At 39.6% G+C, this 24,899-nt stretch overlaps 9 protein-coding genes and 2 non-coding genes across 11 annotated transcripts; 8 read left to right on the top strand and 3 right to left on the bottom strand.

The window, feature by feature from the left end:
* The first annotated feature begins 339 nt into the window (after positions 1 to 339).
* On the top strand, positions 340 to 2,157 carry LOC128262249 (uncharacterized). The gene is made up of 4 exons (XM_052996404.1): positions 340 to 487; positions 614 to 1,027; positions 1,090 to 1,677; positions 1,735 to 2,157. The coding sequence occupies exons 1-4, from the start codon at positions 469 to 471 to the stop codon at positions 2,079 to 2,081; spliced, it is 1,368 nt and encodes a 455-aa protein (XP_052852364.1). The 5' UTR covers positions 340 to 468; the 3' UTR covers positions 2,082 to 2,157.
* A 126-nt stretch (positions 2,158 to 2,283) lies between these two features.
* Positions 2,284 to 3,278, bottom strand: LOC128262250 (probable serine/threonine-protein kinase MARK-A). Its single transcript, XM_052996405.1, has one exon. The coding sequence runs from the start codon at positions 3,103 to 3,105 to the stop codon at positions 2,578 to 2,580; it is 528 nt and encodes a 175-aa protein (XP_052852365.1). The 5' UTR covers positions 3,106 to 3,278; the 3' UTR covers positions 2,284 to 2,577.
* A 2,062-nt stretch (positions 3,279 to 5,340) lies between these two features.
* Positions 5,341 to 6,270, top strand: LOC128261935 (uncharacterized). Its single transcript, XM_052995890.1, has one exon. The coding sequence runs from the start codon at positions 5,599 to 5,601 to the stop codon at positions 6,268 to 6,270; it is 672 nt and encodes a 223-aa protein (XP_052851850.1). The 5' UTR covers positions 5,341 to 5,598.
* Positions 6,271 to 8,187: 1,917 nt separating this feature from the next.
* LOC128262521 (protein Mabiki) lies at positions 8,188 to 8,849 on the top strand. Its single transcript, XM_052996826.1, has one exon. It carries the CDS (start codon positions 8,208 to 8,210, stop codon positions 8,772 to 8,774), a length of 567 nt encoding a protein of 188 aa, XP_052852786.1. The 5' UTR covers positions 8,188 to 8,207; the 3' UTR covers positions 8,775 to 8,849.
* A 2,333-nt stretch (positions 8,850 to 11,182) lies between these two features.
* On the top strand, positions 11,183 to 12,281 carry LOC128262520 (proteasome subunit alpha type-1). The gene has a single exon (XM_052996824.1). The coding sequence runs from the start codon at positions 11,313 to 11,315 to the stop codon at positions 12,174 to 12,176; it is 864 nt and encodes a 287-aa protein (XP_052852784.1). The 5' UTR covers positions 11,183 to 11,312; the 3' UTR covers positions 12,177 to 12,281.
* A 435-nt stretch (positions 12,282 to 12,716) lies between these two features.
* Positions 12,717 to 14,317, top strand: LOC128262519 (alaserpin-like). The gene is made up of 3 exons (XM_052996823.1): positions 12,717 to 12,769; positions 12,832 to 13,932; positions 14,138 to 14,317. Exons 1-3 carry the CDS (start codon positions 12,763 to 12,765, stop codon positions 14,275 to 14,277), a joined length of 1,248 nt encoding a protein of 415 aa, XP_052852783.1. The 5' UTR covers positions 12,717 to 12,762; the 3' UTR covers positions 14,278 to 14,317.
* Positions 14,318 to 14,926: 609 nt separating this feature from the next.
* LOC128262168 (protein Mabiki) lies at positions 14,927 to 15,540 on the bottom strand. The gene has a single exon (XM_052996264.1). The coding sequence runs from the start codon at positions 15,513 to 15,515 to the stop codon at positions 14,937 to 14,939; it is 579 nt and encodes a 192-aa protein (XP_052852224.1). The 5' UTR covers positions 15,516 to 15,540; the 3' UTR covers positions 14,927 to 14,936.
* Positions 15,541 to 17,406: 1,866 nt separating this feature from the next.
* Positions 17,407 to 20,878, top strand: LOC128262529 (uncharacterized). Its single transcript, XM_052996833.1, has 4 exons — positions 17,407 to 17,668; positions 19,482 to 19,862; positions 20,409 to 20,555; positions 20,615 to 20,878. Exons 1-4 carry the CDS (start codon positions 17,557 to 17,559, stop codon positions 20,767 to 20,769), a joined length of 795 nt encoding a protein of 264 aa, XP_052852793.1. The 5' UTR covers positions 17,407 to 17,556; the 3' UTR covers positions 20,770 to 20,878.
* Positions 20,879 to 21,671: 793 nt separating this feature from the next.
* LOC128261342 (circadian clock-controlled protein daywake) lies at positions 21,672 to 23,360 on the top strand. The gene is made up of 4 exons (XM_052995001.1): positions 21,672 to 21,940; positions 21,996 to 22,370; positions 22,423 to 22,569; positions 23,104 to 23,360. Exons 1-4 carry the CDS (start codon positions 21,862 to 21,864, stop codon positions 23,253 to 23,255), a joined length of 753 nt encoding a protein of 250 aa, XP_052850961.1. The 5' UTR covers positions 21,672 to 21,861; the 3' UTR covers positions 23,256 to 23,360.
* Positions 23,361 to 23,624: 264 nt separating this feature from the next.
* On the bottom strand, positions 23,625 to 23,820 carry LOC128263587 (U2 spliceosomal RNA). Its single transcript, XR_008268455.1, has one exon. It is a non-coding gene; the product is annotated as a U2 spliceosomal RNA (small nuclear RNA).
* A 293-nt stretch (positions 23,821 to 24,113) lies between these two features.
* On the top strand, positions 24,114 to 24,227 carry LOC128263581 (U5 spliceosomal RNA). Its single transcript, XR_008268449.1, has one exon. It is a non-coding gene; the product is annotated as a U5 spliceosomal RNA (small nuclear RNA).
* The last annotated feature ends 672 nt before the right edge of the window (positions 24,228 to 24,899 follow it).

The raw sequence follows: 24,899 nt of genomic DNA, 5'->3' as shown, positions 1-24,899 counted from the left end.
ATATAGTTAATTTAATTAATAAACACAAGTATATTGTTTGTATTAAAATATGAAAATAATAAACACATTACTTATAAACATTGTTCGATTACCTCAGTCTTCTTAGAAAAAATATACATATTATTTCGTTCGAAACAACTTAAAACAAACAAAAAATTTCACATTTTTTAAAACTCTAAATATTAAATTATATATAAAATGAATTCCAATTCAATTTTTATTTTATAATTGCAATATTCTGGAGTACCCCAACTAGATATTTACTTTTTACATTTAACAACACTGGTAGAAATTCGGTGGGAATCGGTTATCGATATTATTTAATCGATAAGTGTCCATTAAAGTGGCAACCCTAAAATATATAAATAGCTGCTGAGTGCAAAAACTCTGTATTTATGGCAATAAAGTAGATAAATATTATTTGAATTGTTTGAAAAATAGTGCTTAATAGCACCACAAAGCCGCACAATGTCTAAGTCAAGTGCAGGTGGGTTAGCATCAGTGCGAAAAACCGATCAAACGGAGCAGACGCTTCCGGGTGATCGCAAAACAAAAATAGAGACTCAAAAAAAAAACTCTTTCAAAATAACCGATATGCTTCCGGATTTCACAGCACGCTGGGTAAAGTTCTTCAATGCGGCGGGAATACCATCTCCAGCGGCCGCCGGCTACGCCCACGTCTTCGTGGAGAACCGGATCCAGGATGACATGCTACTGGATCTCAACAAGGAGTATTTGCGGGAAATGGGCATCACCCTGATGGGTGACATAATTGCCATCCTGCGGCACTCGAAGACCGTCTGCGAGCAGAATGCCCGGGATCAGGTTCTCACCACCGAGGTGGTCCAACCAGTTGCCCGGCCGGTGTCGCCAAAGGTCAAGATACCGGTGCCAGCCAAATCGAAGGCTTCGCCGCCCGCCAAACCGGCGAGACGGGTGCTCCCCGAGCATGAGGGCAAGTACAAGGTGACACTGCCCACGGGAACCACCGAGCGAAGCAAACAGATACTGGCCAAGCGGGAGAAGTGTAAGATCAAAGTTTACCCAACTTTGAGATCCAAATTTAACCCCTTCTGTTAACCCTTTCAGTGTACTCCGATCGTGTGACCAGCTCCAAGAAGTCGGACATCTTCTCACGCCTGCAAACCGGCGAGGACGAGGCCCAGGAGGGCATTGTCTCCAGCTCCGGCGAGAACAATGTTCGCGTCCACATCACCGGTGTGTCAAAGGCGGCAGACACCTCTAGCAACCATTCGGTATTCGCGCGGCTCGGCGGCAAGCAGTCTAGCCTTTCTGATGATGTAACTCTTAACAAAGGAATCAAGTCAATCCTAAAGAACACCCAACGTACGGTGGCAAGCGGCGTCACCAAGAACTCGCCCATTGTCAAGGCCAAGAAGGTGGCCACGTCCGCTGTGCCGCAGCAGAAGGTTATGCTCGTGCACAAGGTGCCTCTAAAACGTGGCGACGATGAGGATGAGAGCATGGATGATTTTGGAAGCGATGAGGACGACTATATCTCCACCGGGGAGAGCGAAGACTTCGAAATGGGGTCCGGCGAGAAGATTGTGAAGTTCGCCTCCACAGCCGAGGTTCGAGAAATTGCACCGGAGTCGTCCTACAAAGCCAGGCAAGGCAAAAACTTTGCCCATAACATCAAAGCGAGGCTGGGAATGGGTATGTTTGGATCACAACTCCTGCTTACGAAACATTCAATGTATTATCTTGTTTTAGTATCCAAACTTCATGCCACCAAGAAGACCTACAATTTGAAGGCATCGCCATCGAAGAAACCGCAGGGTCGCCTCAGTCCAGTCAAGGGCAAGGCCATCCGTATGCGAAGCGACGACCTGATGACCCGCCAGGACTCGCTACCCGTCCACAAAAGGCTGGGTAACAACTCGTCCTCCGCCCCCATCAGAGCTCCGCCAGCAGTGCCGCACCGTCAGCAGCGACCGGAGCAGCAAAAGAAGAAGTACATCCCGCCAAGGCGGTACAACAGCATGAATGCGGGCCATAATAAACCGCGAGATCAATCTGGATCTGTATTTGACCGCCTAGGCTTCAACAACTCTATGTAAAGTATATGTAATGTGTCCCTCTTAAATTTGTTTTAAGTTCAATGCCCCTAATTAACCAGTAAATGTTCGAATTCAATCAGCTATCTGTTTCAAATATTCCAAAAAGAGACAGAAAATTATCAGTAGGAATAATTTATGTGGTTTCTTTTTAAAATTCTATTATATTGAAGAAAGGGCACCATGACAACCAGGGAATTTATAAACAGTTCTGTTGACTTAGATTCAATATATCCATTAAGAAATGTAAAGTCAAGGTTCCTATTAATCTTTCCCCTTAGTATCCATTGCAAACTATTCAAAAGTCTTTAAATATATGATTAAGTACTTATTTATTTTGCCTAATATTAGAGTTATGTACAATTATGTGCTAGGGCTGCGCTTCCGTTCATATTGGACAATCTGTCAGCGGTTACTTAAAGGTCTATATCACTGGTTGCTAGGCAAATCACTCCGTTCAGAATTTCTTCAACTTCTTTGTCAGTCTCCATTGCGATGATTACTTTTGGAGCAGTGCCTGAAGGGCCTGTTTCCATTCCAGTGGCCAGGTGTTGGCATCCGGATTGATGCTCAACAGTTGGCGCATCTGGAGCACGGCCCGCTGCTTTTGCAGCATGTAGGCGTAGGCCTGGTGATTGAAAACCGGTGAGTGGGTGATGTGGGTATGTTGGGCGGCCGGAAGTTGTGTCATTGGAATTTGGGTAGCCGGAAGTGTGCCGGAATGATATTGCTGGTACTGTTGCTGCGGTGGTGTTGTGGGCGGAGTGGGAGGCAGGGAGTGATGGTGAAACTGCTGCTGTTGCTGCTGCTGGATTTCCCGCTCCGTCTCCTGGCGACGCTTTCGTGGCGTGTTCTCGCTGAGGGCGTATGGCCGGAAAAGAGGCGTGGCTACCGGTGTGGGGGCCAACTCCTTGCCGCTCTTCTTGCCAAACTTTTTGTGCGTATAGGCCGATGTCTTGAACTTCTTGTGGGTGTAGCTCTCACTGACTTCCGACTCGTTGTGGTAATCCATGTTCGAAGGTGCCATGATTGGTGTTTTAAGACTTGCTCTTCTGAGTTTCGTTTTCGTTAAGGTTGATGTTGTCACGACGGCTGTTAAGGCTCGACTGTTGCTCCTGCTGCTGCGCAACCTGGCTTTTATACCCCGATGTCCTACCTGAAATTATCATTAAGGCCGACGGCTGTCTTGTTTATGGGAAAATCTTCGTTGACAAAAGGTTGGCATTGTCGTAGGGACAAAAAGGATTTTGGGCAACACCTACACTACCTGCCAGCGACTACCACTACCTGCCATCGCCTCGAAAGTCCTTTGTAATTAATTTTTCATTTGCTGCAACGGGCTCGCACCTTCTTTTGTCTTCGCCCAGGTCTCTACGGTTTTTCTCGGAATTTTCCCCGGCACTTTTCCCGAGAACAATCCACTACCTCTAGATCTTCATCCAGCGCCTGCGCTTGCCACTCTTTGAAGATCGGTCGCAAGTTGGCTCGACGCATCGGAATCTGGATGCTTATCTCGCTCACCGCTAATCTGGCTCATTAAGTTCTCGTCCAGGGTATTCGGGGATGCCTTCGAGAAAATGGGAAAACAGAAAGTGCCAGCCGCTGCTTAGTCACAATGGTCATTGAATGGAAATTTATTGGGATTTTCCCGAAATGTTGCGTGTGTGCTCGTCCTAGTCCGCCAGAGGGATTTAATTCGATGTCTCAGCTTCTCTTCGCGTTTATTTTATTTTCCAGCTTGAGCTCTTCACCATTTACTGATCTATGCGATTAGACAGATTCGATTTTAGTATTCTAGTTGCATATAATTGATTTGTCATTCATAAGAAAAAAGTCCGATTTTCTATGAAAAACGGCAGAATTTCAAGCGGTCTAATAGAAATACAAGATCAACAAAATCTTTATATATTAAATCTTTTAATTACTCATTTAATTAAAAAATTTGTGGCACTGAACTATAATTAAAACCATTTTTTAAAATGGTATTTTGCCATACTATATTTGTTGTTTACCTTGATTTAAAAGAAAATAAAAAAGGTACCTTTGGTAATTTTCATATAAAAATTTCTTCTTGTAACTGAGTTCACTATTAAATGAGCTCCAACTCCATTTTGTAATTTAGTTGGCCATGGTAAAAAGCATATTAAACTAGTTTATCAAATTAATATTTTTAAAAGAATTAACCTGCAACATATGCTAGTATTATTCTATGATTTTTTCATCTTGGTGTATATTGATTTTTTTAAATTTTTTATATATAACATATAATTTACTTTTAATTTTATATACGAGCTTTTATTGTCTCTTTAATAATTCCCGTAAATAAATCAGATCAATAAATAAATATGTGTGATAATAATTTAATTACATTAAGACTAGTTTTTCTAATCTTAAAATCAGATTAATCATATATACATAAAAAATCAAGAACAAACGGTTTGCCATCCTTGAACAGATATACGCCTATGTGTGTTTTTTTTTCACTAAAGCTATATATGTATGTGGATGAAGTTTCCCATGCACCAAATAAATGATACAATGTGAAATTTAATTGTATCATCGGTGAAAGCACTTCCTGGTAGGGTATTGACAAATCTTATCCCTTCTAAGGTCATTCCCCCTGCCAAAAAGGAAACACCTTCGAGGGCCCCATGCAATCGATTCTTTCCGTTCCAGAACAGATGGAAATTGATCAATACACAATAGGGGGAAACAATCAAACAATGCGACAATCTTTCACTGTAATACTTCAACTGAACAAATATCAACTCCCACTCCTGCTCCTGCTCCTGCTTATTGACTTTGGTTTTCTTGAGGGGCTGGTCTCAAGCCCACCTGAAATAAATCCGCTTAGGCGGTGGAAGGTAACGATGAAATGTGAGAACCAGCCCGTTCTACCATATATATATATATATATACATTGCCTGACTGCATAAATCAATGAACAAAAGACATTGAATGAAACAAGAAATCCGACATAATGCCAGCCGACAACTATCAGGAGAAGAAGGAGCATTCAGTAATTGCCGAGGTTCTGGGACTGGCACTTTGGATTTGGGTCGAACCAAAGACAGACCAGACCAGACCGTTTTTCAGCTGGCCAAGCTGAAGTCATAAATGCTTGTTTCTGCCTTGGTTCGGTGCCGGCTATTCAGGTGCCACAAAGAGAAAGCCGAAACAAAAGCGGGTCGGCAGACAGCCTGGCCGAATTGAGCGCCAGGATTACAGAGATCCTGGATCGACACGGTCCGCTCTCAACAGGTAATTCCGCCGAAAATCGCAGGCCATGTAAACAGACGGAGGAAGGACAACAACTGGTTTATGACACCCTCGAAAGCAGCCGGCGGATTAGGGACTCCCTTTTCCAATGGCCGAAATACCCCAGGTAACAAGCCGATCCGATTAGTTTGGGCCATGTTTTTTCGGCAATGAATGAACTGCTTTGGGGAAATACCTGCCCCAGGTACCAATGGTGGGAAAATCTTAGGGATTGCGGGCTAGCTCCTCTTGTGATTACCTAATGTTGCATAAAAATGGTCGCCAGGAGGAGGGGCAGCACAGTCGTCTCAAGGACAGCAAAGCACACACAACTCCCTCACAATCAATCAATAAATTAATCGATCAAGATCAAAGAATGGAGAACTATAGCCACAAGAAGTTCACTGGAGCTCTGAAGCGCAAGCGCAGCACGGATGGGGAATCGGATGACGATGTGGTCTTCGTCATGGAGCAGCAGCAGCCAGTTCACCGAACTCCGGAGCAGCAGCCGCAGGCCAAGCGTCGCTTTTTCCGACCCTGGCTGGACGAGCCTGCAGAGAAGGAGGTTCAGCCAGAGCCTCCGCGAAAGATAGTGACCACCACACCCCCACCAAAGGACACCGCCTACCATGCCAATATGGTGCGCAACCACCACAAGCGTCGCCATCGCAGTCCCCAGGAGCAACTGCGTCGCGATCGGAACACCTTGGCCAGCCTGCGCCATCGGCGATCCCAGCAGCAACAGCAGCAGATCATCGAGCAGGAGTACTTGAGCAGTCGCATCCAGCACGAGGCCCAGCTGCAGCAGCAGATCCGCCTGAGCCTCTACTACGTGCGCTTCCTGCAGCAGTCGATGGCCTCCATGGAGCCACTGACTCCCACGCAGCCCAAGCCGGTGCTTCCGCCTCGCCAGACCACCACCCAGCATCCTTGAAGGGTGGACCCTCGACTTTGGCGCTCTACCAGCGCTCTAAACTATTGTAAATTATTGTATTCCGCTAGAATAGCCTTGTGATTACTTTTAAAGTTGAATTTATTTATTTGGTTGACTAAACAATAAACGCTAAAATTGTTATTGAAATTAATTGACATTTTTATTGAAAAGGTATTTCTTTACTTAATGGGCCTACATTATTTATTTTGTATAATCATGACACAATTTTGAACACAAGATATTATCAATCAGCATCATCAGGTCATAATTGTTCAAGGCTATTTACTTTAAGCTTTGAAAATCCCTCTATCGGACAATCAAACTACTATACCTTCCATAAAAAAGATTAGGTAAAATATTTAACTCAACATCGTCGAATTAAACGATATTATGCATGTTTTGCCTAAAATTTTCATATTATTTTTTATATTGGAATTTTGGTTTCACATTGCTAAACATCAATATCAAAAACCTCGATAAAAGGACATTTGTTTTCCCGCTTTGCAATGGCAGTTCATACTTTAATTTAAAAGTAAAAAAACATTTCTTTTAATAAATTCAGTTGCTTGTTGATTTATTGCAGATCAAATTTACCGGAAGCAAAATTACATCAGATTTATATCATTACGTTAATTTTCATTGTTCAACACAAAATTATATAATCAAATTCTTGGAAGTGTAATTTGCAATGCTAATTTAAAATAAATACTATTGTACACATCACAGTGCAAGTGATTCATACTAAGAGTAAAATGTTTGAATTGTTTAAACTCAAGTGACATACTATAGGAACAAAATACCTATTTATTTAAGATAAGTTCAATTACCTAATTTATAATCAAATCTGCATTGCAAACGAATAGAGACAATATTTAAAGATTGTGACAACAAGATCCGCCTTTGTGGTTTTCCAAAAAATGAAATCATCCTATTGCGACAGTGATAACAACGCAATAAATATTACAACCTGCGAAAATTGTTAATGGGGGGTTTGAATATTTACCAGGGATATTATAGGTTAATCATAGTTATGAGAAAACTGAAATATTTTCAGTTTTAGGCCAACTTAAATAATAAACATCTGTTATATATATTCTATATTCAAATTCCAAATAAAAGTGATTATTAATTAGATTAGATAATACATAATGTTGCATTTTGTACGTTTTTCAACGTAGCTATTGTATTATTAATAAAAAAGTATTTCGTGATACATTTAGTTTAAATTTAAAAAATAACTTAGTATATAACATAATATATATTTAATATATAATAAACTGCCTTGAGATCGATTTTCATTAATGCAATTCCTTTTCTATAGTCGTAAGTCACATCTGGCAGAAGTTTTAAAAGATCGACGGCATTTCCTAACCAGCGATCAGGTCATTTTTTTTCCCATTGTCATTCTTCAGTGAAAATGTGTGCAAAAGGACCCTCGAGAATTTCCAGGGAATTGAAACAAATTGTGGTGGTGAAAATAGGAGCCAAGGGACCACCACACACGCACTCACTACGAATTGTGTCATGCAGGTCAATAAAAAACCCTTAGTCTGCATAACAGTTGCTCTCCACAGTCCAGAACTTTCCTGTTCCGGTGGCCACCTTAGTCCGATAATCCAGGTAATCCACAAAAAAAGGATAATGAGGCAATGCTGCGACGGCAATTAGCGATAGTGATAGAGCAGGTCATAAAATAGTGCTTAATCCACAACGATTACCTAACACGGGATGCGCTAATCCCTTGTGTTGACAGACCCAAAAAAAGCGGATTCCCCTTATTTTTTTGGCTACCTGTGAAGTCAGCCCATGTGTCCATATAAACAGGATATCAATCTCAGAGCCAATCATTCAGCAAGCGATCGTCCAACGAGTCACTTCACAACAGCAGTGATATTATTTGTGTTAAAATCAAATAAATATTATATTACCTAAACAAAATGGAGAATACAACCAGCTACACCCACAAGAAGTTTGCCGTGAGCAAAAGGAAGCGAGATTTGGTTGAGGACAAGGAGAACTTCACACAGGAAATGGAGCCACCGATTACCAAGCGCCGCCAGACACAGGGATTCTTCCGACCCTGGCTGGATAATGAGCAGAATCAGCAGAAGGAGTTGCCAGTGGACAAGCCAAGTGGCCAGGGATCGCCGGTCAGTCAGTACCATGCCAATATGGTGCGTCACAGCCAGACGAGGCGGCAGCGCAGCCCCAAGGAGCAGCTGCGTCGGGATCGGAACACCCTGGCCTGCCTCCTCAGTCGACGGGCCAAGCAGGCCCAGGAGGAGCAGGTGGGTCGCCAGTACGAGCAGTACAGGAGCCACCATGCCGCCATGTTGGAGCAGCAGATCCGCCTGAGCCTCTACTACCGCCAGATCCTCCAGCAGGCCGTCTTCCAGAGAGCCATCACCCCGTCATCCGGTCATGTCCTGCCCCAACAGCAACAGCAGTTCCTCCAGCAGATGGCCCTCTCTCAGCAGATGCTCATCTTTGGTGGCCAGCATTGACCTCTGACCACCGACCCATCATACATCATATATCATAATCAGCGACTATGGATAGCCCTAAAATGTGATTTAGTTTATAAGCACTAATTTATTTATTGTTGACTTTGAAATAAAATGAATAAGCATTTAATTAAATTTACCAGTTCGTTTTCTTGGCACTTTCTGTGCTGGCAACTTAAGATCAAAAGATTACAAAAGGTCAGGGGATCGCACGAGCGCTATATAAATTAATAACATGTTTGATATTTATTAGATAATGACAGATTGCATGTTGTGATATTGCTTAACACCTATTACATCCGCATAAGGGAAAAAATCGATTTATAGGCAGATTTATATGAAAAAAAAAGTAATTTTGTTATTGCATCTTATAACTTTTTGCAAATGTTTCAAACTAAGAAAAATAGTTATAGTATTTTTTACTAGAAAAATAAAATTTTTTGTTTTAGGTTTGTGACCCTGGCTTTAAAGAAGAATTGACTGTGCCTGAAGACCAAGAAACGATAATTAAGACGGGGTGCGAGGATCCTATTCCCAACAAGTCCATGGCATAGCGCGAGGCCAAAGGTCAGCAACTGGGTTCAAAGCGTCTGACCATGACTTATGACCGAAGACGATGGACCGGAATTCCCAAATGCCTGGTAGGACTCCTAGTCGTCCGAAAGGTCGAACGGGTTCATACCGGTTGATTTTGCATACATATATGTATATAATATGTATATACCTAAAACATTTGTAAATAGTTAAAAAGAACTCCTAACTCCCGGGGCGAGATTAGAATTAAGGTTTTTAATGTAAGCATAAATTTTTTAACTTATAAAATAAATTACTGAAAATGAAATACCTAAGGGTACAATCTGGTTGGTACAAGCAAATATCTTCTTTTATACATATTATTTTATTTTTGAAGACAGAAATCGATTTTCAAGTACTCTATCAAATGCATCCAAATTAAAAGGTTGTTTCTCTCAGCAAAGAGAAAACAATATAATTTTTTATATATTTTTTTATTATTGGGTAACGAAGATTTCAATGTCATTCTTAGCCACCCATTGCTAGGTATATTTCCCAGAAACCATTTACCAAAGCCCATTACCCAGCAAAGTTCAACTAATTGTTGTCTAACTAATTTTCATGGCGTTCTCATTTCGCAGCAGTTTTCGTCAAGGTTTCAACTTCGCACAAAGAACAATATTTTTTGACTGGGCTGAGCTTTTGCCATCGCCTTCAACGAGTTGGGCAAATATTGACAGAGATCGGATGTGGAGATATGGCCAAAGTACACCCAGAGATTTTATGTTTTAGAGCCCGACAAAGCTTCAAGTTCAGTTGGGCAGCGAAACAGAGTTTTGCAACCGCAAAACTCAAAGCGCAGAAGTGCAATTTTCAATGTTAGGCCAGCTAAAAGGCAAAAAGAGTTACTAAAAAACCTGACAATTAACTGAAATTCATGTTGGCTGCATGGTACAAGTGCAAAGTGGTTTACTGGGTTGTTGGTGGCAGCGACGGAATTTTCAACAGTTGCATTTTCCATAGGAAGTCGGTCTGCCAAAGTATTATCAATGAAAATTAAAAGTAATTAACTGCGGTTGCGCAATGCAAAAAATAGGAGTTAATTATATGGAGGGGATTTTCCCTACTTAAAGCTCTTTTTTCCACTCACTGATTCAGTTGGCTGCACTTTTCGGCGGGAGCACTCAAAGTCAAACATAAGTTTTGTCCATGCCTTTATGTTTTGTTCATCTGATCAGTTGAACTTCCTTGTAGACCGTTGATTTTCTACTTGGCTAGGCATTATGCAAGTTGGGCTGGCCAAGAGCCTTGCCGTTAACTAGAGTGAAAGCATTGTGAGACATACGAATAGACTGCAAATCAATTTTGTAAGTCTTTAACACTAATTGTACTTTTATTTTTTTGACCTTATTAAAAAAAATTATAGAAAAACTGTGAAAAGTACCTAAACAATAGACTTTCCAATTTATCAAACTGTTCCACATTGATAAGTTTGGTGGCTTTTAAAGATGTTATATTATAATAAATAAACATAAAAGGTTTAAATTATTTTATATATGTTTAGGTTTCATTATATGCTAATAAACTAAAAGTTTTTTTTTGATTGCCGTACGTTTGCGACCTCACTTAGTATCGTTGGCTATTAATGGTAGTTAATCAGCAACTGATTTATATATACGTAAAAATAAAGAATACAATTATTCCTGTTTTTATTTTTTTTATTTCTAAAAATTTTATTTAGCATAAATGATATGTTGCATAAAAACAGAAAATAGGCTGGAAGTAAAAATAAAATTTAAAGTTTTTAAATAAATAACTTTATTTAAACTGTTTTTTTTTTCAGATAGGCATCGCGGCCTCATAAATGTTTAAATACAGATTTCGAGGTCTGAAAATTGCCAGTAGATCAGTTTGCCAATACTTTTAAATCAAACATAATAAAATCCCCGTTTATAATTTACCGAAAAAATCCCTTCAAGACCACTAACATATTTATAAGATAAGTTTAAAATCCAAACCTAAACGATGTTCCGGAATCAGTATGACAACGACACGACGGTGTGGAGTCCCCAGGGCCGCCTCTTCCAGGTGGAGTACGCCATGGAGGCAGTGAAGCAGGGAGCGGCAACGGTGGGACTGAAGAGCACCGACTTCGCAGTGCTCATTGCCCTGTGCCGCACTTCGAAGGAGACGAACACGCTGCAGAGGAAGATCATGCCGGTGGACGGTCATGTGGGGATGTCCATCGCCGGATTGACGGCGGATGCCCGTCAAGTTTGCCAATACATGAGGACCGAGTGCATGGCCTACCGGCACTCCTACGACTCGGAGTTTCCAGTGCGTCGTTTGGTGGGCAATCTGGGCAACAAGTTGCAGGCCACCACCCAGCGTTACGATCGACGTCCCTATGGAGTGGGAATGCTGGTGGCGGGCTACGACGAGCAGGGACCGCACATCTTCCAGGTGATGCCCACGGCCAATGTGCTCAGCTGCAAGGCCATGGCCATTGGAGCACGTTCGCAGAGTGCCCGCACCTATTTGGAGCGGAACATGGAGAGTTTCGAGGAGTGCAGCATGGACGAACTGATCTGCCACGGCATTCAGGCCATTCGAGGATCTTTGGGTCACGATGACAGCTCCGATCTCACCATCAACGTGGCCATTGTGGGCAAGGACTTGCCCTTCAAAATGTTCACCGATGCCGAGAACCAGAGCTATCTTAATATGGCCAATGTTTTGGGTCAACCATTTACCGGGGATCAAGATGCTCTGACTGAGGCTGATGGGATGAGCGATGATGACTTGATGGACCAGGGACCAAGTGGCAGTGGAATGCCGGGCAATGATGCGTCCGATGTTGACACCAATCCCTCCACAGGTGGACATTAAGCACGCCAATGAGAGGAAATGCTACTCAAAAATCATATCAAATTGTTGGTTTCGTTATAAATGTTATAAAAGTTTTCTGGGCCCTTTCATTAAAGCGTTATATTTAAAAAATTCTCTTGTTAATACACTTTTCTTTTTTTATTTTAACTCTCTTAATACAAGATGTATACACTGACAAAAAAATGGAACAGTAAAAAAAACCCTAACTATTAAATCCTTAATGTTATATTATTAAATTAAATATTAGAGTAAATTTATTTTAAATACTTAAATTATGTAAGAAATACTTGCACGATTTTGAAGGAATTGTCAATAGCTGATATCACATCTATTAAATTTGAATTCTGTTAAATAATTATAAAGCTGAATTCGCCTGAAAGTGCTAAATAAACTAATCCGATTTAAATAATTGGAATACCACTATTTAGTATTTTCTTGACATATTTAAAGATTAAAATCCTCATTATATATTTAGGTGTTATGCAAGTCAGAGCCTTAGGCGTGACCAAATCGATTATAATGGCTTACAAAATGTCGTAGCGGCAACTAGCTAAAGTGTCTAGTTAGTTTAACTTTAAGTGGGACGATGGCAGGTGAGTGATGACCGGGAACCGGAGTGGTAGTAGTTAGCTTTTAAGCTCACATTTTCCCGTAGTTGCGGTTTCGATCGGCTTACTGCTGCTGGTGTGCCAGTGGTGGATCGCCCCGGGTGAAGGGTTAATCCCCAGTGAACTTTACCCGGCTGGCTGGCCAGCTCGACAATATCCCACAACGCTCCACCGGGCGATTGTGGATGGAGTGGCCACTAATGAAGTGCCCAATGGCCTGATGATCGCCCATGACAGCCTCATGACAGCCTTTGGCGCCCTGCTGGCCAGTTCCGATGGCTCCACGGCGGATGAGATCGGGGAGGCCATGAGTGTGCCCATGCCTTCCCAGAAATCAGCTCTGGATCGGCTTGCCAATACAGAACCCCGTCATTTGATACCAGTATCGGATAAATTCAAGGAGTTCAGCTACTCAGGCGTTTATATACCACCCCAATTGAGTGTAAGACCGGACTATGAGGACAAAATTAGGGACATGGGTGTGGAATTGGTGCCTGCGCTTCGCAACAACACATTGGAAACGCTCTCGAAGAAGCTAGAAGCCATCAGTTCCGAGCTGAAAGACGCCACATCCTCTGATGATCTGCCCTACGAACTGAAACAGCATCCCGAAGTCTTCGTTGTGACAGCCGCCTCCTTTAAAGCGGTTTGGGCGGATGCAGAGTTCCACAACGAGAATCGGCGGATGAGGGAGTTCAATGTGGACGAGCGACGACGCACCTATGTGGATACACTGTACAGCCTGGCCAAGAGGCGTCAGTTGGCCCATTTGCATGAATTAAGAGCCACCATGCTGCTTCTCCCACTGAAAGGAAGTCGGGTGAAGTTCATGGTCCTGTTGCCGGATCAAGTCAATGGACTGCGACAGCTCGAAAAAGAACTGGAATTTGTGGATCTGCGCAGCTTACTCAGAAAGAAGATGGACACCCGAAGGTTCGATGTTCGTCTGCCCGTGATGAATGTCGTGACCAACATTGAACTGGCCGACAATCTGGGCTTTCTGGGCATCCGCAAGGTTTTCAATCCCAAGCAAGCCGATCTCAGTCGAATCACGGGTAAAAAACAACACCTCCGAGTGCGCCGATTCTCACATTTGACCCATTTCGAACTGAACGAGCAGGGAATCAATTTTCATAAATTTGACTTGAGTAAGTTTGATTTCTTATACTATGGGAAATTAACTTAATATTCCTGGTACTCAAAATAATAAAATCAAACAACTTGAAGGTATTTGATTGCTAAGTAACTAACACTTCAATACCTCCGCATATTTGTTTTCACATCGATTTTCACACTTCGGAAAATAGTATTTTAATTTAATTTCTATTAATTGTATACTTTTAATTTCAACAGAAACTCTAGTTCGACATGATGGTGAGACCCAGAACCACTTTTATGCTTCACATCCATTCTTTTTTGCTCTGGTGGACGAGTACAAGATCTATGCCACCGGTCGATATGGCCAATTAACAGTTGATCCGGATGATATGTAAACAATACTTTTAATAATGATAAAAGACTGCGATAAGTTAATAAAAATTGCGATAAATTTAAATGCCTAAAGTTTTATGTATTACGTTTCACATTTTTGTTTGGGAAATAATAACATAAAACCTAGGTTATAATATTTAAATTCCTTTCAAAATAAACTAAAATATATTGACTGTAAGGTAAACAAGATTTCACAATTATAATATTAAAATATAATTTTAAATATGTTTACAAAAAGTTAAAACACGTAACAAAAATGCATTGCAATGCAGCCCATACGACTTAGTGTTAAGATGTAAAGGAAATTTAATTTTAATCACGTAAATGCATGGTAAAAAGCGATCAACCGCAAACTTTAGTTGTGCATAACGTCATTAAAACTATGTATAACTTATGATTCATTGGAGTCATTGAGCTACTGACCTATGACTGAACAGTTTTTGTCACGGAGTTTTGGTAAGTATTACCATTCATAGCATCCATACAGGAAATAAAACACGCATTCAACTTTCTTTAAGTATAAAGTTAATTTTATTTATTAAGGAGTACTTGCTTCAACTTAAAGTACCTTTAAATATATCTAGAATTTCTTGAAGAAACTTAACAACTTAGTATTAAGGTAATACTTAACTATATAATACAATCTTTACATTAGGTCGACTTAAGCATGCTCCTGTTTTATACCACCGATCAGGTAGTCGATGCTGAAATTGTTCCTTGGAGTTGGCTGCGGGTGGTCCTCCTGCTTGACCAGCTCCTTGAGGTGATTCAGATAGACCCTGGCCCGCAGACTTTGCTCGGCGATCTTGAGATGCTCGCTGGAGCACTCCTTGTACTGCTGTTCGATCTGGAGGTCATCGAACTTCTTCTTCCGCCGACTCATCCGGCAGGCAATGGTGTTCTTGTTCCGGCGCTCCTGATCCTTTGGCGATCGCTCCTTCTTGGGAAACTTCCTTACCATATTGACGTGGTATTTAAAGATGTCTTGGAGGGCCTCGGTGATGATCGGACTGGCCGAGTGGTAGGAAACGCTGGAGGAGGAGGATCCCAGGCGACGGCGTTTTGGCAAAGGAGGAAAATCGGTATCTTGGTCACTGAAGCTCAGACTGATGGACTGATCCGCCTGGGTGTAGGGTGTGCCGCTCCGTGAGATGAGCTCCTCCTTGAGGAGCAGCTCGTCTTTCTCAACTTTGCGACCAACATCGAACTTCTTGTGTCGATAGATATGATGGTTCTCCATGGCTGATTATGTGTATTCTGCTCGAAGTGTCTGGATTGAATGCTATCCTGTGGCCTTTCGCACTGGTTTATATGGGGGAAAGTCTTATCTGGCTTCGCCTCATAATCCGCCAACAATTTTATAACTTTGTTTACACAAATCGACGCCGAATTTTCTTTTTGCAAAACGAAAACAAGATCATAAAACCGCTCGATTTGCCTGCGCACGCGTACACGCCACCCCATCTTTACCTACTTATAAGCCACTATACATAAGCCCACCCGTTGGGCATCCCAATCGTGTTTGTTCTTGCGTGCGTTCCGTTGGGATCTTCAAAGCTATAGATACAGATACAGCTATAGATACAGATACAATACCATCCAAGTCAGTAGGTGGCGAAATACGCGCCCATCGATTGTCTGGTTCATTCAATTCGTGTTTGTTCCTCTTCCAAAACTGATAATCTGCAGACTTTTTCAATGTCGCCGCCTTTTGTTGAAGTCATGGTATTTTGGGTTGGGTTACTCTTGTTCAATTGGTTTCCATCCTAAAGTATTTTGCGGGCTCATTTGTCCAACTCCTTTTGTTCTCTGCTGTTGATAAGGTGTGTGTGGCACTGATCTTTTGTTCTTCAGTTGTTTTTTTAGTTTCCAAAGATATCGGTTCTTGGAACTGAGAGTGCCAATCCTGGGTTACTGCAACCTTACTGCCCAAGATGTTGATAAGATGACTTCTATTTGGGGTTGCAAAAGGGCAGAGTACGTCTACCGATAAGGCTTATATCTATGTATCTTGTGCCAGGTCCAATACATCTTGACTTGATACTGTCCCTGAAATAGATAAGATTTGCCAATCAGGTAGACTAGAATGTTGAGAAAAATACAAACTACAATTAAATTTAAAGTAACTTAATACACTAGCTTTGCCCCTAAAAAATTAGATTTTTTAAATGTAACTAATAAATTCATTAAATGTGAACTCACTTTTAGCGGTTTAGATTTTATAGTTTCCTCGTAGATTGCTTACTAGACACACGTGACTAAACATCCACTAATCAAGTACTTTAAATATTGTTTTAGAGTGCAAAAACCAGAATTAGCATTAGCTATTAACACGTCCACAGTTGAGTTCAAATGTTTGGGTTATATTTTCATTACTTAGTTAAGGGTGTGTGCAAAAAACGATTTTCAAAAACCCTATAGTTGTCTTGACATTTTAATTGATCGAATTTATTATACTGTATTAATTAAGGTAAAATAATATTATTTAATATCTAAATTAGGTAAACTTTGAATAAATTTTTTTTTTTTTAAGTCCGGGAACATAAAGTTCTAAAGACTTTGTAAAGGTGTTTCTTAAAATGATTAGTGTTGATATTCCACTATATACTGGAAAGTCTGGCTAGTATCCAGTTAGTAAGTGGCCTGTTTTAATTACCCGGCTGGGAGGGAATTGGGACCAAGATCTGGGCAAGATCTCCAGTCACCAGAGCCAAGACTAGGAAACAAAAAAAGCGGCTTGGAAGAGCACTTGGGACAGCTGCCGGTAGTTTCAGGTTGTGATGGGTAAGTCGGGTCGGACTTGGGTCGCGATAAGTCAAATCGGATGGCTGGGTGGCTTCCACTTCACGACTCTGTGGGGGAATTTAATAATGTCGTTTGTATTTCACTGCTGTCTATTGACTTTTGCATTTGCTTTGTTTTCTATAGCGGCAACGGCAACGGCGACGTAGTCGTCATTAGTTCCAAGCTATTTTTGTTTTCCGCCCACCGCTCCGCCCCCAAATCCCTATTATTTGCTAATGCTGAGCATCTGTGTTTGTGCCTCTTTTTATTTTTTTTTTGCGTTTGCCTTTGCAATTTCGATTTGATTGGATTTGTTTTGTTTTCTTCCCATAAATAAAAGGCCGGCTCCCACCGCAGCTCTCAGACGTTGATTCGCATTTGCATCGGCCAGGTTCCGACTACCTGTCAGTTCGTAGATAATTTCACCGAAAGTAAAAGCCAATAATATATTGCACTGTTAAACTAATAAAAGCAACTAGAAAACACACATTCTAAAAATGGGTCGAATCTTCTGCGCTGTTGTTCTAATCTCGATTTCGGGCTTAAGTCTGGCAGCGGATATTGGAGCTGAGTTGCCTCCAGTTGAGTTTAAGCCGGTCCGAGAACTGCGTGAGTGTTGAAAGCCATTAAGTGTGGAAAAAAAAACTAATATTTAAATTAAGAAAACGGAATAGCTTATTTCTGTGCTCAAAAATAATTTATATAAATATTTATATTTATTTATTTATTTACATTATAAAAATTATATTTAAAGCTATATAAATACTTACTTTTTTTTATTTGGAATGTGTTTTAACTATAAAAATATAAAAAAAAAGGCTTCTCTGACAATTTACATTACATTACCTTTTATTTAAGAACTATACATTACATAAGAAAATTTTAGAATTTTAGTTTTCAAAATACAAATTATTCATTTGACACTTTAGTAGACTCTTGAGACGTAGCTATTTAATTTGTGATATTATCAGCTAAATAAAAAATTTTGAGTAACACAGAATAGAATATCACGAAAGCAATAATTGTGTGAAGCACGCAATTTTGTGTGAATTTTATAACAAAGCAATTTAAACATCTGAGAGTCAAAGTTCAAACCCAGATTTCTTTAAAACAATAGCATTGCACAATGCTTAATAGATTGCAATAAATTGTGTCAAATTACACGAAATTTTCTTTGGAATAAATTTGAATTTAGAACGACATATCGTGGTTGATCTTTTTAAGGATTTTTTTATGAGTTATACAATCTATACTCAGAAAGCTGTAAATAGATGTATAATAAAACAATTTATATTCTACTCTTCAAAGTATAATAATACTTGGATCCGTGAGCGGTTTATAATTCTCTAATAAAATCTTATATAGAAATGGTACTTCTAGTATAATATAAGTTACTATTCAATTAAGAAATTATATATTTAGCTTTACTTAAATCGATTTCAAGTTTTATACTTAGACCATGACAAACATAAAACTTTGATTGTCATGCTGATAAGTCTTGGCTTCAAACAGATTTAGCCAAAAATAAAACTGGTGGCAAAACATTGCCATTTGAATTTCTTCATTGTCATAACAACAATTGCACATGCTATTTTTAAACGTTATTTACTGACCGAGTCATATGTTGCTGTGGATAAAAATACAACATTTTTATGGGAGAATATAAAAAATAAAAGACAAGTTCGCCGCTTTAGTCTTTTGTCCGGATTTGTCACTTCCGCTAACGACCCACTCCCAAGGTAGACCAATGGAAAAAGTTTTAATTGTCAGCGTATTCAAACCGAAACGATCTTGAGACTACAGTACAAAACTCTTTTAATTAAATGCAGGAATTTTCGCTTAACTCGTTGACAAAATCAAATCTAATCAACAAATAAATTGCGCATGACGTTGACAATTATGTGAGCAGCAAAACGTTTAAGCGAACACAATAGTTCTCAACCACACCGAAAAAAAAATTTTTTTTGAAGTAAAAGAAAATTAAAAACTTTTTAATAACAAATATTAAATGAATCTTTTTTAATAGGACCTAAGATATTAAATTTATACCCCAGAACAAAATGAAGGCTTTTTATAACAATCGAATTTCCAAAAACACGACTCACCATTTTTCAATAAAATAAGTTCGAGTTAAAAAACTGATATATTTATACTTTTTATGCCAATTATACCAGTTTGAGTTAAAGAGACTTAGGAAATTACGAGTTCAGAACATTAGATCCAACTAACATTTAATTACTAATTCTACGTTAAGTTTATTTTTAAGGCTTATAAAGTTTAATCCTTTTTTTTTGGTGTAGAAATATGTCACGTTCTGAGCATAGGCACATAGATCGTACGCGATATGACTAACGCCTATGCTGAACTACATAAATATGTCAAGGCTGGTGCGCACTAATTAAACTTGTTTGGCATTCGACAGCTAACGATATTCCGACCTGTCGGGAGGGCGACATCAACATCAACGAGTGCATCAAGCAGGGCCTCCAGCAGATAACGCCACGCATGAAGTACGGCATCAGCGAGCTGAACATCCCGCCCCTCGATCCCTTCGAGATGGGCAAGAGCTCCTACAGCTACAATTCTGGCCTGCTCCAGGGTCGCATCTCGATGAAGAACGTGGTCGTCCACGGACTCAGCGAGGGCATCGTGGACAAGGTCGACTTCCGGCTGAAGAACGGCCGTGTCCGCATGGAGATCCTCTCGCATGTGCCGCAAATGTTCGTTGAGGGCTTCTACAAGGCGGACATCAAGCTCAACGACCTCAAACTCAACCCAAAAGGAACCTTCAACATTACCATGAGTAAGTAAAGTCTTAGAATCCGAACCAAACTCGTTCCGCTTCCGTATGTTTACCGTCAAGACTGGTCCCATTTTGAGCACCTGCTTTACCCCTTTGGCAAATTACCAAATAGCCATTAATTTCTTGTGTAGGCCTTGAAGAATGTTTCATTTGCTTTTAATTATGTTGACTTGATTGCCTGTATTTTCCTATACTCCAATGTGTTCTAAGCAATCATCTTATAAGTTTACTTAACTAATTTTCCCTTAAGCCCTAACAATTTCATTTATTTTTCTGAATTTATTATACTATAAATAAATTTCTCTATTATTAAAAACAGGAGCTGTAGGATGTTTAAGCTTTCGCACTTTTAAATATGAGTACGGGATTAAAAATATAAAACATATAAATTGGTTTTAAGATTGAAAAGTTTTCCTTTTACTTGTTATGATTTTATATTTTTGAATGCAAGATAAATTTGATTTAATTGCACTTTGAGCCAATGATAACATTATAATGCTTTGATGATTTTATTTAATTATTTATTTTGCTCTAATTTACCATTAGCTGATGTCTCGATGAGGGCGAGACCCATTGGCGAGCTATATGAGCGTGATGGTCACACCTATCTGCGTCTGACCAAACTGGAGACTGAGCCCAAGGTGGGTGACCTGAAATTTTACGCCAATGGACTGGTTCCCGATCCGGTGCTTAGTAAGTGTTTGCCAATCTCTGATCTTAGTATTCCAACTAAACTCTTCATTTCTGTTTAGACGATGTCATCTTGGATTTCATCAACCAGTACTGGCGTCAGCTCTATCAGGCCATGCTTCCCGAAACTTTGGCCACATGGCAGCCCCTGATCTTGAAGTCCACGAATGACTTCTTCGCTGCGTTACCATTCGATATACTTGTGACCAAGAATTGATATTACTGACTTTTATATTGTTGTATTATTTATATCCTCCGGTTCCATCTGTTCTACTCAAGGTGTTAACATAGTTTGTACTGAAATAAAGATAAAAGTTCTTAAAATATTTGCCAAAATTCCCTTTGCTTATAGTAGTTAATACCGGACCATAGGGAAATTTGAATGAACTTTGGGTATTTACTGCACAAATAATTAAATTGTTTTTTGTACTTTAGCAAACAAATATTTCCGTGCGATTGCAGTTAAAGACTAATAAAAATAGGGAAAACTTTGCAATAAAATTGACATTGTAGTATAAGTATGAGTTTCTGTTATAGATAGTTCAGAAAGGTACTAGTTCTCCCTGTGGATAGAAATTTAAAAGTAATTAATTAGCAATTATTCCATTAGCCATAAATCAACAGATTAATGGTGTTAAATAAGAAAATTGAGCTCGCATTAATAATAAACTGAATCAATTGTTTGTACCTTGAGTGGACATTAAAAAGTGCTTGCTGTAGAACGTAACGTCCTCAGAGACAAATGAAGCTTATTTAAGTTTCTGGTTTGTAAAAACTTAAATAAGCTCTCTTAGATAATTAACGTCTAAAGTTCATAGTACTCATAACTAACTCAAGTTTGACTCACTTGATGAGGAATACTCTTCAGGCTCGATTTGGCAGCCCTTCGACATTGTCATTGTGCGACCCACCAAAAAGCCAAAATAAGAATTCCGTAATTAGTACACGTACTGGGTAATTATTAAAAGAATTTATGGCAAATCATCGCTGCTATCTAGAATCATACCTTCAATACATTTTTTTCCATTTAATAATACGACATTATAAATCAGACAGACGGAGCCGGTTTTGCGTTCAGTCAAAGTCTAGCTGTTTGCCGGCTAATGTTTTACTGACTTACAAGTTAAATGTACTAAGCTAGTTTCTGACTTGCATTGTGCAGCGGTGTGCTAATTTTGAGAATAAAATAGCTTGACTTGAAATCTGGGAGCTTCAGTTGTTCTCTAACGTTCTAGCAGCAGGTTGAAAGCGGTCGGACACCCCCAAAAAGGAATTATAGTTTGGTAGTAGTATAGTATAGCTAAACGGAATGCATTACATAATTGGATTGCTAAGCCTGCTGGCCTTGGGCGTCAATGCAGCCCCCGCTGACACCAAATTCTTTGGTGGTAAATATAATATATATTTTTGCTATTTGAATTTCTCTAAAATTCTACTTTGAAGACCTGCCAAAGTGTTCGACGGATGAGGATCAGCTGGGGGAATGCGTCAAGGAGATATTCAACACGCTGACGCCTCGTCTCAAGGACGGCAATCCCGAGCTGAGGATCGAGCCCTACGAACCTTTGATCCTCAATCGCACTAGCTTCCAGTACTCCAGTGGCAACGTAAATGGCCGGATTACAATGAAGAACGCCAAGATCTACGGATTCGCCTCCAATCGGGCCAAAGAAGTGTCCGTCAAATTAAATGGGGACAAGGTCAAACTGCGCATGGTTACCCAAATGCCCAAGATGAATATTGTGGGCAGCTATAAGGCCGATATGCAGGTGAATCAGCTGCAATTGAAGCCAAAGGGAGATTTCAACGTAACGCTATGTGAGTATATCGATTTGCTTCTACAAATGTTTACTTATCAATTCTTTTGCAGTCGACGTGGAGGCAACAACTGTCACTGATGGTGAAATCTACGAAAAGGATGGTCACCGGTATTTCCGCCTCAAGAATATCGATTCAAAGCCAAAGGTTAGAGATTTGGACATTAAGGCCAATGGAATATTTGCAGATCCAGAACTCGGTGAGTTTAGCTTTATTTTAGCTTTTATTTAAGGCGAGTTACTCAATCAGTTGTTTTTTTTGTTAGTATTAAAACATTTTTATTCATTTTTATTATTATTTCCAATAATCAATTTAATTAGGCAATGTATTCTGCTTGAATAAATATCAGATTATCTAATTAAGCCTCTTAAAACTTAAAAATCAAACATATATTTGTTATTGAACTTGACATTATTGATACAAACTTTTTTTGACCATTGATATAATTAAAAGGGAATATAAACGTTAAAATTAATATTTGGAAAACTGCTAAGTATTTTTTATAAAACATTACTATTTTGTAAAGTTTATAAACAGAGATCATCAAATAAGTTTTCTACACAAGCACGTTGATCGATTTGTAAATAGTTAAATTATTTGTAACGCAAGCTGTACAACAGATTTAAAATCAATTGTTCTAAAGGCAAACCACAAACAACTGTAGTTCTTTATGGACAACTTTTTCAATTTAATCTGATCACTGATCTAAGCTTATAATTGCTTTTCATTACAGATAAAATTGCTTTGAATGTGGCTAATCAGTATTGGCGCGATATCTACGGCATCATGTTGCCCGAGACCAGACAGTTTTGGCAACCCCTTATGCTACGAATGTTCAACGAGGCTTTCGAACTGGTTCCCATCGACCAGTTTCTCAAGGAGTAGCTCAATTAACTTGTGATGATTGTTTAATAGAACATAAACGGTTCCATAGCTTGCTATTAAATGGTAATATTTGTTTATATTAATAAACATTTATTCTAGGCGCCATTTGACTGGCCCTCTTAATGGGATGAATTGGAAATTAAGTTCAAGTTTTATTGGATTTGTCATGCCCTAGTTAAGCGCAAATGTAACACTCTTTTTGTAGTAAAACTATGCCCGCTACAGCTGACCTAATGATAATAGCGTTAATAGGTTAAGTGCACCCCGACATTTGACCTTGACACGCGGTGAAATAGCAATTTCAGTGAAATTGAGCAAGACTCAACAGCACAACAATATTTTAAGTTGTGAAGTGTGGGAAATTTATTATTCAGTTGGGCCGAAATCCCGGCGGTACTGCAATACCGGGCCAACCCGCGACAGAGGTGGAGCAAGCTCCTAGCACTCCGTCTGATTCCAAAAATCAGTTTAACATTTGTTGTCCTCCAATGGAGGAACTATCAGATGTTAAGCTGATAAGAACAGATACTACACTTTGATCTTAGCCATAAGGCCGAGAAGCGATAACTAGAACTGCAAATTGAACAGGCTCTATTCAAGCAAACTGCCAGAACCAGTTGAGAATTTTAATTGTGAAAGTAGGGGAGTACTTTTTATCTGTAGGGAGAAATTGTTAGCCTATTTTAAGGGTTCAGAATCACATGTTATTTATTTAAGGTAGTCATAGTCTAGTCACAGGTCGACGATTGATAGGGCGGAAAATTTTTAGGGGTGTTTAAGGGCTAAGAAAGTATCTTATAATTCCCAACTGGTTATAGCTTGCCATAAGTGGTAGGGTAGATTGTTTACTGTGCAATGTCACTCTGGTTTCTCTTCAATTGTCGAATAAATCTTTCGCCTTTTACTAAAGATTTCCGTGGAGAGGAGCACTCTAATGAGTCTAAAATAATTTTTTGTAGTGCCTCGTAGCTTCGGTTGCCGGGCCATAAGGAATAAATTTCATAATTTACTAGATTGAATTACCTTTTGTTAATTTAAGAGTGATGAAATTGTACTTGACTCTAGCTTAAACCGTTGTCGGCGCTAAGTATGCCATAAATCGGTCTATAATATTGCAGTCAATTAAATATTCTTAATGCCTATGGTGACTGGATTGTTCCGTGCTGGGCATGCAAAACAGTAGCGCAGCGTTGGATACAATATCCAAATAAACACGCGACTGTCGCTTGTCCGAAGACAAGCCCATCATATTAATTGAGTATTTTTAGCTATTTAATTATATATCTTTTAGAGAAAAATTGTGCACACTGATTAGATTGTTTCCGTACACAAATTTTAATTGATGCTAAGTTCTAACATTAGTTAGTTGCTCTAAGGTTTCATACATGGTCAGCAAAATTTCCGAAGATGTCACGTACTAGACAACCTTGAACATCGATTTGTACACCCACAAAGTCACAGGTTCATGAATAATTTTATGTGGCATAAAGAGCTGCAAAGATTTATAACTGACCCACATTTTACATGAACACTCGGAGGGCTTCACTTCGACTGCCACAATGCGTCTCAAACTGAAAACGTGCCCTGCACTTTGACAGAAAACAGGGATTGGATTGGATTGAATGTGGAATGGGAAATGCTTTA

This window comes from Drosophila gunungcola, unplaced genomic scaffold (genome assembly GCF_025200985.1).
Source record: "Drosophila gunungcola strain Sukarami unplaced genomic scaffold, Dgunungcola_SK_2 000001F, whole genome shotgun sequence".
Lineage (NCBI taxonomy): Eukaryota > Metazoa > Arthropoda > Insecta > Diptera > Drosophilidae > Drosophila > Drosophila gunungcola.
This window is presented reverse-complemented; position numbering and strand designations above follow the sequence as displayed.

Coding starts and splice junctions, on each gene's coding strand:
- LOC128262249 (XM_052996404.1), top strand. Junction 1,028..1,089: donor ACTGGCCAAGCGGGAGAAGT/GTAAGATCAAAG, acceptor TAACCCTTTCAG/TGTACTCCGATCGTGTGACC. Junction 1,678..1,734: donor CAAAGCGAGGCTGGGAATGG/GTATGTTTGGAT, acceptor ATCTTGTTTTAG/TATCCAAACTTCATGCCACC.
- LOC128261935 (XM_052995890.1), top strand. CDS start 5,599: ATGTTGCATAAAAATGGTCGCCAGGAGGAGGGGCAGCACAGTCGTCTC.
- LOC128262521 (XM_052996826.1), top strand. CDS start 8,208: ATGGAGAATACAACCAGCTACACCCACAAGAAGTTTGCCGTGAGCAAA.
- LOC128262529 (XM_052996833.1), top strand. CDS start 17,557: ATGGGTCGAATCTTCTGCGCTGTTGTTCTAATCTCGATTTCGGGCTTA. Junction 17,669..19,481: donor TAAGCCGGTCCGAGAACTGC/GTGAGTGTTGAA, acceptor GGCATTCGACAG/CTAACGATATTCCGACCTGT. Junction 20,556..20,614: donor GGTTCCCGATCCGGTGCTTA/GTAAGTGTTTGC, acceptor ATTTCTGTTTAG/ACGATGTCATCTTGGATTTC.
- LOC128262520 (XM_052996824.1), top strand. CDS start 11,313: ATGTTCCGGAATCAGTATGACAACGACACGACGGTGTGGAGTCCCCAG.
- LOC128262519 (XM_052996823.1), top strand. Junction 13,933..14,137: donor TTTTCATAAATTTGACTTGA/GTAAGTTTGATT, acceptor TAATTTCAACAG/AAACTCTAGTTCGACATGAT.
- LOC128262250 (XM_052996405.1), bottom strand. CDS start 3,105: ATGGCACCTTCGAACATGGATTACCACAACGAGTCGGAAGTCAGTGAG.
- LOC128261342 (XM_052995001.1), top strand. CDS start 21,862: ATGCATTACATAATTGGATTGCTAAGCCTGCTGGCCTTGGGCGTCAAT. Junction 21,941..21,995: donor TGACACCAAATTCTTTGGTG/GTAAATATAATA, acceptor TCTACTTTGAAG/ACCTGCCAAAGTGTTCGACG. Junction 22,371..22,422: donor AGATTTCAACGTAACGCTAT/GTGAGTATATCG, acceptor ATTCTTTTGCAG/TCGACGTGGAGGCAACAACT.
- LOC128262168 (XM_052996264.1), bottom strand. CDS start 15,515: ATGGAGAACCATCATATCTATCGACACAAGAAGTTCGATGTTGGTCGC.